The following is a 12243-nucleotide window of genomic DNA, read 5'->3' as shown; positions in this document are numbered from 1 at the left end:
TACCTAATTGTTTGTATTCTACAAATAGAAACATACATTATTTTGGTATTGCTTTATTTGATGGATCTACGACTCACCGTTCAGTGCAAAATGCATCGATCATGAATGGTAAATGAAAAAAAAAATTAGCTCGACCAATAATCAAACTCAAGTCCACTGATGAAACAAGTCAAGCTGTAGCTCTACAATTCAGTTGAATTCGCTGCTAGATTGTACGGCAAAAACGCTCATCGTGCCCCGATTAATGGTGTTTATACTGCCCCAGGGGGGTTTCTCATTACATATATACATATATACAGATTTAGGACAACAAACTTATTTAGTTTAAAGGTGGTAAAAAAAGGTCCAGAGAGTGGTCCAAAATAGAACCCTGGTGGTCCAAAATACCGACCAGAGTATGATCGAAGAAACGAGTTTTTAGGCATAAATTTTGTTAAATTGCAACAAACTACGATATGTTTTGATAAAAAAGCCTTGATCTTTGTAATGAACGGTAACACGGTGAACGGTAATTGTAACATATACTTTTTCAATTCAGAAAATAACATAGCCACTTTCCAAAGCGGTTAAAAATAGGTCCGTTACTCCTGTTTGGAGAAAGCATTGCGTTTGTACTTCTCCTATAAACGGGGCAAGTGTAAACTTAGAAATTTTTTCACAAGAGTACCGTTGCTTTTTACCAACATTTTTTTTCTCTTTAAACGGGAATTTGTCGAGAACTATTTTAGTGATGCAACGAACGATAATTGATAATTTTTATAAATATACATACATATTTTTCTGTAACATGTGAAAATTGAACTATGGTAAAAACTATTTACACTTGGCTCGGTGTACTTTATTACAATTTTCTTTCTGTCATCCTATACAATTTAGCTATATTTAGCATTTGGATGATAAAAAATTGATAAAAGTATTTGGTGTTCTGGAATAAGTATATTTTCAATAAAATCATTCTAGTGTGTTGCAACATAAATTAATAATAGTACCATGAACCTTTTTCAAAATTAGGACTTTTTGAACAATAGAGTAACGTATTCAACCAAGAAAACACAAGTTTGTTGAAATTTTCCTGAAAAATGAATGAAAAATCTACCTCCCCACTAACCCCATAAAGCAGGGTAAGTGAAGACACCAGCAGTCCATAGCAATTTACGAGATAACTTTTAACGCTTTTCACCTATCAAGCTCATCTCTTCAGCTTTTGTAAACAACATCTTCTGCATCGTATTCAACATGTTTTAATCAAAATTGATGTACTGTTGATTTTTTAATGATTTTTTTGAGTTGTATTTGCCCAACAGAGGTGAACAAAACTTTTGGTCAAACCCCGCATATTAAAAAAAAAAATAAAAATAATAGCAAGACTACAGATGTTCATCAACGTTGTGGAGCACGTAAAAGTTTTCAGCTAGATGGAGTTTAAGTTTTATTCAACTTGCATCGGTTAATTGCATTTGAAAGTATTGCTATAAACATGAGAGTTATCACTTCGGTATCGAGTTTTTAAAATGGTGAATGCGTCGCCGAATGTAAACAAATCGAGTTGTTTGCTCAGTGAAATAGTACGTCTAAGATCAACTTTTCGAATACATACACTTATCATACGGATATTTTTTAATCGAGGTTTTAAAAAAAGAAAATAATTTCTTTTGAAAACAAACACAAACAAATATTAGATCCCCATGCAACTTGATGTTTCCTAGAAGAGTATCCAATTATCCATTAATTTAATACTAAGTCGTACATTTTCGAGGAAATGATTGTTAGCATCTTACGAGTGCTAACACCATCAACCCACTGAAAGTGTACTATATATGCCGTGTCCGGGACTCGATCCCATGAACGTTTGCTTAGAAGACTTGAAGGCTATCCTCTATGCAGCGGGCAGCGGCTACTGGAATACTTAGCAAGAATTTAAAAAAAATGGTGTTGGCCTTTGGTGATAAACTGATAAGCCTCCGTGTATTCCGAATTTTTGGAAACAACCCTGATTTTGCCTGATTTTGTAATTTACAAAGAAAATCGATGTTTCAATAAGCAGAATAGTGTACATTTCAGAATAAAATTCTGTTTCTACTTATTTTTAAGGATATACTTCTCTGCATGATCCGATTAAATTCTTAAAATCACATAAATGAGGGCTAAACTGCATCTTTCGAACACACAAGATGTCTATGCATTACTTTATGTGAGAATATAAACTTTATATGGCCGATCTAATTTGTTTTTAATGTAAATTTTCAATTTGATCGAGCTTCTAGAATGGATTTCACTTCCATAATCTAAATGTTTCACGAAATCTGATCACGGAAATGAAATTCTGATATTCAAGGATAACTAATGTTGCTAAATTCAACCATTTGAATACTATGTTCATCCATATTTAACATTCCAACCGTGTAGTTCACAGTGGTTCAAATCTAGAGTTAATAAATTTTCACTATGTTTAGATGTTTGAAAAGAAAAAAAACAATCATCTCCGTTTATGTTATAAAAGTAGAAATAAAGCTTGCGCTGTCGATCGGGTGGAGAAAAGTATGAAAATGAGAATATCTTAAAATCAGATGCAAATTCTCTTCAAAGTAAATTTGCACTGATTACTTATGCTTTATTTAAGTCTAATAAAAGTTAAAGCTGATTGAATATGAGGAGACGTTTGAAGAAGAGTTCTCTGTTGCTCAAGAGTTAGCCATTTGATAAACTTATATCGGTGTTCGGGACAAGTTAGTCGAACAGGAACGTTTCACACAGTAATCAAACGGTAGATATCATTGAAGCTCTATGTTGTCCTTCTGGTATTACCAAGTGAAACGATGTGCTTCTTAAAGTTATGCCCAATTCTATCGTCTACATTGCCATGTGCCGAAGGGAAAAATGATTACGGCCCGATGTTGATGGAGTTTATCAACACTGGTTTAATAATTGTTAGTTATACACCTCTGGACTTTAATAAAAAAAAACTCACGTTATGTTTCCTCAACTGAGAGGTTACTGGTCCATGATAACAGTTGTCCTGATATGACGCTTCAAAAGCGTTCGATGTTATTCGACCCAAAAGCTTATGTCAATAATACATGTTTAAAACAAGTTTCTTCAATTTCTCCATTCAACAGCTTTCGGTTTGGGTACAATGATCTACACCGGTTTGGAGTTTGGCTCATTTTTCGAGATTCCATTCACCTCGCCCTGCCATCAGATTCTTCGTGGCGTGAACCCTCTGCTGCAGATGATCTTCACCTTTATGCAGATGTACTTCATCTTCATGAACGCTAGGGTACGATGAATCTTTTAATGTTCTTTTTCAGTGTAATGCATCTTTGATTTTTTCTGCAGCTGAATATCCATCGTTTCAAAGTGCTGGCTCGCTTTGGTTTGATGCACATTGTGGCCACCAATGTTTGCGTTTGGATCCGTACCTTGGTGCTGGAGTCGTTGAAGGAGATTACTGCCTACCATCAGCGTCGCGGACCGGAACCCGAAGACAGCGCCATTCTGGAGAATATCCGACAGCATTCGCTCCGTAATGCCGGTATGGTGATGGGCACCGAACTAGGACCACGTGAAGATACCGAATGGGAACCGATTAGCGTAAACATGAACGCCCACGAAGATCTGTCCCAGGAAAGCAGTGTCCTATCGAAGATGGTACAAACCGTTACCGAAGCAGTAACTACGATTCGTGCCACAACCACCACCTCGACTAGCACTTCGACAACTACACCGAGCACAACTACAGCCGCGCAAACCACTACCGCAAGCACAATTAAGAACGCTGCCGCCAATTTGTTCGACCGTATTCGAGATGTTGTGGTGACGGAAAGTACTTCCACTTCTACCACGACGTCAACTACGCAGAACTCCGACTTCGATTTGCTCTCGACATCTAGCACGGCTGCACCTTCGACGACTACCCATGAGGGATCTTTCGTGGATCAGTTTGCCGATCATGTTGATTATCTGCAACGTAACAACAGCCTGGAACACACATACGAATCGCTGGAATCGTTGTTCCCGCAGGCCTTCATTGCTACATCAACGGCTATTTCCAGCAATGGAACCGCGGTCAGCTGTGGTCGCGTCAACATCATGGGAACTATCGTGCAGGACTCGGCTCCCTACTTGTATCCGTTTATCATCGAATACTCGCTGATTGGTGCCGCTGTTATCTACGTCATGTGGAAGCATATTGGACGATACCCTAAGTGAGTAGTCTGGCGCTAGTCTTGGATTACAATTCTCTAGTGGTATGACATTTTTATTGTGTTTCAGGTTCACTAACGAAGAAGATTTGGAGCACCGTTTGGAGGTTATGCTGTCACGTCGGGCCGTAGCCATGGCACAAAGAGCGCGTACCGGTCGTGTTGATTGCGTTGGAGCTTCCAAGGGACTGTTCTTCGGCTTGTTGCTGCTTGTTGGCTCCTTGATTTGTCTGATTCTGTTCTTCGTACTGGTTAGACACCCGCAGTTGTCTTTGCTGGCTATCTATCTAGCTGATGCTTCGCATAGCATCTTGATGGCTCTCTCGATCTTGGCTATTATCATTGGATTCATTCGGTGGGTTGAGGTTCGTTTTTTATTTAAAAATGGTTTTAATGGATTTTGTTTGTTTCAGCGTTCAAAATTTGAAGTTCCGGTGCGAAGAGCAGAGCAATCTGAACGACATCCTGCTGCGCGTTTCGGCTTTTGGTTTGTTCATCTACTCGACCTTCAGCGTTATTGCCGGCTCGTTGAATGCTATGGAAAGCGAACCAAATCTTCTGGTTATGGTCACTGGAGTTGTTGCTGTGCTACAGGTCGTCCTGCAGCTACTGTTCATCGCTGACGTCTCTCGTCGTCGGGTCCATCTACCGGAGCATGACCGCAGCAAACCAGGCCGTCAGATCGTTACATTCCTGCTCATTTGCAACGTTTCCATGTTCGCCATCTACACTTTCGAGGCCCAGAAAGTCTTTGCTAATCCCGTAAATACACCCTGACAGTTTAATCGTTTAATTAACTGTGTACTAAATTGATCTTTTTTTAACTCTTAAGGTTCAATTGGACTTCTACGGATTTATCGCCTGGTCCTTGATTCAACGCGTCACACTACCTTTGTGTATCTTCCACCGTTTCCACAGCGCCGTTACTCTAGCTGAAGTCTGGAAGACCACTTACAAAGCCCGCCTGGAGTAAATTTGGAGCGTACCAACAACAACCGAGGCGTAAAAGAGACCAAGAATACGCACAGACTTGATTCATACTCGATTCATCTTAACCACACGACCATAGTCAGAGTGCATCCGCAAAGGCACTTGTAATGCACACACACACACATCCTAAAATACACGAAAAACCGAAAGCACTAGATTTGGCAACGCAAACCCGTTTGCCGGAAACGCATTCCAACATCCTATGAAACAAGAGACGCTGCTGTCAGTTTCTGCTGTAGTATGCGCGTGTGTGTTAAAATTTTGACGATCCGGCGGCCATTGTTGTTCGGATTTTTAGAGAAAGAACGCAGTAGCCATGGGCTCGTAGTGTTCTGTGTATTTATGTAAATGTATTTATTTATGTAGGTTTGTTTGTGTTCGATTGAGTTTGTGCAGCGGCAACTTGAGGCTAGTTTTGAGTAGTTTGCTTTTGGTTTCGTTGTTTGACGTTTCCGCTAGATTGCAGTCCTTTTTCTAGAAAACGAGAGAGCGCGAGCAAATATTACCGGAAGCAGTGGTAATCTTAAGTTGTTTTTTATACAAACAAAAACAAAACTGTCGCCAGTAAGTTGCTTAGTTTGTTATTGTAATCAGAGCAGTTTGAAGAATCGTTTTAAAATCTCAGCAGTAAACATAGTAAACAAACACACACAAACGACAAGCATCATACTTTTTCCCATGTTGTAATAGTGTATCGTAAACATACCATTTAATAAAGTAAACCTTTAGAAAGAATCGTATATTGGTAGTTATAAAATTTGAAAATTTTACTCAAAACATAAAGCATACATAAAAAACAGAAAAAAAAATTTCGCTCATAAGAAAACTAAAAGAAAACCAGAAAAAGCTGAAAAACGAGAGTATCTATTGGAAGTGTTTGATCTCCCTTGACACATTTTTCTCCGATAGACAGGCAAACAGCAACAACTGATCTTATCAAGTTTTATAAGGGAGAAGGATCTTGTTTAACTCCATGTGTAGTTGTTAGATTAGAACTATGTCTCATATTTAAGCCATTCAAAAAGAAAAAAAAACACAGATGAAAGTTATTCAAAAAATCCCATAAACTAAACCAAATTGTCAAACGAAATGAATATCCCCCAGATTCACCGAAGTCGTAGCCGTGGATCTTTTCATCCTCCCCAATTAATTGATAGAGAGACGAGATAAATCACAAAACAGTAAGATAAAAATTGAATAAAAAGAACAAGCAAGGAAAGTAATACAAAATGCAACGATAGATGGTTGGAAGCAAAGAGTGCGCAATCTAGTTTAGCAGCAGGGGAACATCTAGCGAGAACTACTTTTTTAAAACGGAACACAAGAAAAGAGAAACACAAAAAATATAAACCAATAAGCAAATTTCGCCCACCATATTTACAAAAGGAAATCAAACGGTTGAGAGTACATTATTAAATTTAAAAAAAAACTATCGCAAAATTAACATCAAAAAAAGATACGCATATAAAGTAAGCAGTAGAATCGGTGACCCGTTGCCAGTTTTCTAAATTGTTCAAGTTAAGATAACGAAACATTTTGAAACGCGTCTATCGAAACTTTCAAAAGCTGGAAGCCGTGAATCGGATCTAGATAAATATTTTTGTTTTAAATTGAAGAAATTTTATCCAATAATTACTACATACTTTATTTTCAGTGCAATTAAGCTGAGATTTTACAAAGCGAAGATTAATCATTTCTTAGTTGTGAAAACTTATGTTCTTTCTTCGTTATTATTTATTATTTGATTCTGAATCTGAAATTCTTTTTATAAAATTTGGTTCGTTTATTCACTAAAATATCTCTGAGTTGTCATTGTGATTTCAAGTTTACCCATTTTTAACAACTGAATCATTCTGCTGATAGAAATAGATTCTAGAAATGAACCTAAGACTTATCAAGAACAACTGAAATGGAATCAAAACGAAAAAAAAGTAAAAAATTCTATTGCCAATTCCTATACTTTATAAAATCAATTTTTTAGATACGATAATAGAAAGCGGCCAAATCATGAACATCTGTCGAACGAACTAGATAAACCTAAAACCATCACCATTCCATGCGCTCAATAAACTAGTACTTTCAACATTTTGAACCCAACATGTAACGATTGACGATTCTTCTCCAGTGCGAACGAAATATTTAGGCGAATTGGAGCAAAAACTATTTGGTGTGTAGCAAACGCTCTGAAATGGGCAAACAAAAATATCTGTAGCCGGATGTAAGCCGACTTAGGAGAGCTTAAGGCAATGAACATCTTCTCAATGTAGCGAAAATCTTTCAAGAGGGAAGAGAAGCATACAGACGAGAAAAAAAAACATAAACATTCGCAAATTATAGTAATAACTGTAGAGCCATCCCAGTGCGAGCAAAAAAGATCAACAATAAGTGACGTCACATGAAAACGGATTGATAGAAGCAGGAGGGGACATCATATTGTAACACGTTTGATACACTGCCGAATTTTTACTCTCACGCCCACACCACAAACATGTACACAAACACGCTCAACAATTTGAAGAAGTATTGTCAAAACACACTAGTCCTGCTAGTGAAAGAGAAATGACCAATGTCTCGTACTTTACTTGACAGTGAAATGGAACATTGACGAACCCCTCAGCACCTAAAATGTCCGACGTAAACATGAACCAAGAATCGAAGACTGTTGTCGATTTCTTCTTCTATTTTTCCGTTTTTAAACATTTATATTCGAAACTAACGAAGTAACAAACCAAATTGAAACAATCAAAATTTAATCCCTAATGAAAGTAACGAAATTTAGAAACTCGAACCCCAATGGAATCCAACTGTAAACAATTATATTACGTATCCAAGAAAGTAAAAAAAAAACAAATACCAACACAAGTGTTTAATCGTCAAATCTAAGAGAAAAAGTTTACCACTACTAAAGTGAACGCTGTGGAATGATTCGAAAAGATCACCAACAATATGTAAAACAATGTTTGAAGTTTATTGAGAGAATGAAAAACGAAAAAGCGTCACTATAATCTGTTTTCTACTCGTTTTTTTGTAAAATCTATTTTTATATACAAAACCAAAAAAAAAATTAACACGCTCATCACCCGACTGGTTGAGGGTGAACGAATCAGCGGAACAACTACTCTAACAACAACATCAACCCTAACTTGCGTCAATATGCGTTCTAACTAATTAAGAAACCTAACACTCCGATCTTCAATCCGTTCCATTGGTTCAACACGATTAAACCGAACAGAGCAAAACAAAACAAAAAAGAAGTAACGAATAATACGGCAAAATAATAATGCATAACAATTGATTGTGTACCTTTACCCTTGAAACATAACAAAAACAAAACAAACTAGAAGGCACTATGTTTAGTCGAAAGGTTTTCCCCCGGTTTTTTTATTGTACTTATTTCCAGAAGTTGAATTGAGAGTGACTCATTTGGTGTATCGATCCAGAAATGGGGAAACAGTTTTTAAGACGATTGAAATTACATAGAATCCAACACCGATCGAATCACCGGCGACCATACTCAAACACACTCGAAAACAGTTGCAGTGACAGAAGAAATTTAAAATGTTAGCAATGAAAGAAGAAACCAAATAGTCAAAGATTTACACACAGCAGTGAAATGAAACAAGTAAACAAAAAATAAATATTTGTATTGAACTTCTAAACGGTCGATGATTTTCAGAAAGGCTGATAATCGATTGACACATACACCCACAACAGACACCCACACATTCACAAACCATAACAACAACAACAACAGCAAACATACTTTTCGATGAAATGACTCAATTTAATTGTACAAAAAGAATAATTAATTCTGAGGATAAATCGGCATGATGAGGCATGCGAAAGTCATTAAACCAAATAAAGAAGAAGAAAAAGTGAACAGAACAATTTGGTTAGATTTTTGAAACGATATCACTGTCCAAACAATCGATCGGAATGCTTTTCGGAAGAGATATCTGCTAAAGAAGACATTTTCGTGAAGCAAAATCCACTCGCCAATTTCAACGAAAAATTAAATTATACCATGTGGAACAGCATGACTGATCAAAAGACTGAGTCGATTTGGGGTCATTTTTGAATTTTTCAAATCCTGGGGTCCAAAAAGTTTTTTTTTTTTGGTTTAAAATTCATCTATGATTTCCAAAATTTTAAAGTAACCATTACATGAATAAATTTTAAATTTAAGGTTTGTATAGAAATATTGAGTATTTTGTACTAAAAAATCTACCTTTTTATTCTTTTGTGGAACCGAGTCTGCTAAAGGTTTAAGTGCCAATGCATAAATTTTTTAAAGTAAATTTTGATCTGAACTACTTTGTCTGAAACCGTTATTTCGTATCTTTTAAGGTAAAAAAGTTATTAGTTGTTGAATAGGGTTATGTCTTTCAGCATTGGAAAACATTCAATTCAATTGACATCACTGCTGGTGCCTAGCGAAGTATTGCTTGAAAAGTAGTCATGCAATACTTCGTTAGACAACCAGCAGTGATGCCAAATGAATTGATTGTTGACATTGGCATTGATATGCACTATTATCCATATGTTCTAACAACAGGACCAATCGTTCATTTGGAAAAACATCGTTAGTTACACACCTATTTGGCATTTGGCTAAAAATTAAAAAGATTAAAGAGCTCCTTAAAAAGCTCATAATAGAATCAAAGTAAAAATCGTCAAAAAATGGGTGTACGTCACTTCAGCATATCAAGGCAGTAGTGACCCTTTTGCCCAGCGTAAGTTGGTCGGGATTCAACCAGACCGAACTGTACTGCCGTTGGAAGCATAATTGTCACATGTTACAAAAAGGCAAAGCGAGAAAAACGCAATCAAAGTTTCACAAAAACACTTCGCTGTTATCGCACAATTTCGCAATTTTTGTTGACTCCAATGCCGTAGATCTCTAAAGTATACTCCTATCATATGAGCCTCGATCAAATTTTTCGAAAATGAACTGTTTTTTCAATGAAAATCCTTGTGTGACATTTATGCCGCGAAATTCTATGAATAGTCGAAAAATGGACGCATATTTGTCACACCACGAATTATTTAAAAGCGAACATTATCTGGTGACAAACATGAAGTCTTTAACGGGTTCGATCAATAAAACGGGTCGGAGGAGCAATTTGCGGCAGCTCACTTACTTAACAGGAAGCAACATTTCTTCAACTAATTGTAAGCTGCCGTGTTGAAAATGTCGCAACCGAGAAAGAAGCGATACCAGAAGAGGACAATCAATCCGTTTTAAGTGAATACGGTCCTGGGGCAAGTTCCGGATGTAGTGACTCTGGCGGAATAATTTGTAAACATTCAAAACAGACATCTCCGGCATTTTGTGAAGTGCGCCAAAATCTGAAACTCAAAGCAAAACAAAAAAAATGGTCTGCTAAAACCACCGACATATGGCCATCCTGGATAATTGTGGATTACAGTTACACGGCGCTGGAAGAGTAATAATTTGACTAATGCGATGAAGCGGGTATGTTTACATGCACTATTCCAAGCGCCAGCAACGAACCCGAAGCAGTTTGCAGAGTTTTTCTTGCACATGCTGGGATGTCGCGATAACAGTGACCCTCTCCCTCTTCATATCTCCGCGATCCCTTCCCGACTATCAAGGACTCGTATGCCAAGTTTGGTGAAATTCTGTTTAGACGTTCCGAAGTTATAACACGTTCATTTCTTGAGTGTGACAAATATGCGTCCAATCGTCTCAGTGTGACAGTTATGCGTCCATTTGTCCCAGTGTGACAAATTGACTTTGAATTTTTCTTGAAATTTCTAGAATAAACTTTATGTTTCGACAAAGAATTTCAATAATACGTATCAAATTATGACGATTGGCTTCAAAAAGTGAAAAACGTCGAAATGTCACATGTGACAATTATGCGTCCAACGGCAGTGTAGGGAGTATGAATGAATGACAGCTTGCTGTTAAATGTTATTGAACTGTTGATGAACATGAACTGCTGACAATGCGCTGACAAAAGTTTTATAATCAACCTTGGTGGAACTCTGAAATTCGAAAAAGTGGTAACATTGTTCGTAAAGCCCGCAAACGATAATTTCGAGACCAGAGAGATGAATGCAAATTAATCCTCTCTAGATTGGAGACAGAATATTCGGCAATTCTAAACGCGCAACATTGAACGCAACGTAAAACAAGATCCTTCTTCTTTCTGGAAATATATCAATAGTCGTCGACTCGGAAATTCTATTCCTTCATCTGTAACATTTGAAGAACGGACATCGGAAAGCGTTAAGGAAACTGCTGGTTTGTTTGCTGTTTTTTTATTTCAGATAGTAGCGTGTACAGCTCAATCTCTCCAGGCTACACACAGTAAATTTTTTCCTCGATTTCAGCAATCCAATTTTCTTGTGGAAACCAGCAATCGGTTTCCTGATTGCTGGATTTTTCAGAAATCGGTTGTGTTCTTGTCATTTTTGCTGAAAACCCAGCAATCGGGTTCCAAATTGCTGGACTTTCCAGCAATTGATCTAGTTTGCTGGAAAATCAGCAATCGAGTTTTCAAATTGGAGTCTGTTTGTTTTCGTGCGCTGAAAAGGGTGAGAATTTATTTCACGAACTTTGATTTACAGTAGTTTTTTGATTTTATCACTGTTCGATTTTATCAATACTCGCCAAATTCACGCTCGATTTTCTCACGGTTTTCGTTTAAATTTTATCACGCTTTTTCAGAATCAATCAGAAACCATTTCCAGGACCTTTATTTTCGCGTCTTTGTTCATGATATTTTTTATGATTTATATTCTGGTATAAAGGTATTCAATAATATGAAAATGCCATTGAACTGCTTATTTTAGCTTTATACATAATGTTTAAAATCATCATTTGGACTTTTAAAACACTAGTATTAATCGATTTAAGTATTTAACGTCACGCTAATGCTAGTGTTGTTATTTGTGCTTGGTTAACGGCTCTAAAACATTATACTTTTTCAATTATGCGAGTCATAACCAAATTTTATAAAAATTTAAACGTTTTTGAAAAGAGATAAGTGTCTCTGATTTCTTAGTTTAATTTGTTTATTTG

The 12243-nt window shown here is 36.8% G+C and overlaps 1 protein-coding gene across 7 annotated transcripts in view; it reads left to right on the top strand.

Annotated features, from left to right (window-relative positions):
- The window catches only part of LOC129740497 (proton channel OtopLc), a 207865-nt gene extending 202137 nt beyond the window's left edge, over nucleotides 1-5728 (top strand). For all 7 annotated transcript variants that reach the window (XM_055732187.1, XM_055732188.1, XM_055732186.1 and 4 more), the window contains 5 exons: nucleotides 3117-3277; nucleotides 3337-4205; nucleotides 4273-4557; nucleotides 4616-4964; nucleotides 5035-5728. In XM_055732187.1, coding sequence (XP_055588162.1) covers nucleotides 3117-3277; nucleotides 3337-4205; nucleotides 4273-4557; nucleotides 4616-4964; nucleotides 5035-5175 — 1805 coding nt within the window. In that variant the 3' untranslated portion in view covers nucleotides 5176-5728. The remainder of the gene's footprint in view (nucleotides 1-3116; nucleotides 3278-3336; nucleotides 4206-4272; nucleotides 4558-4615; nucleotides 4965-5034) is intronic.
- Nucleotides 5729-12243: the final 6515 nt, after the last annotated feature.

The sequence above is a fragment of the Uranotaenia lowii genome, chromosome 1 (genome assembly GCF_029784155.1).
Source record: "Uranotaenia lowii strain MFRU-FL chromosome 1, ASM2978415v1, whole genome shotgun sequence".
Taxonomy (NCBI): Eukaryota; Metazoa; Arthropoda; class Insecta; order Diptera; family Culicidae; genus Uranotaenia; species Uranotaenia lowii.
Note: the sequence above shows the minus strand (reverse complement) of the source record. Positions and strands in the feature narration are given on the sequence as shown.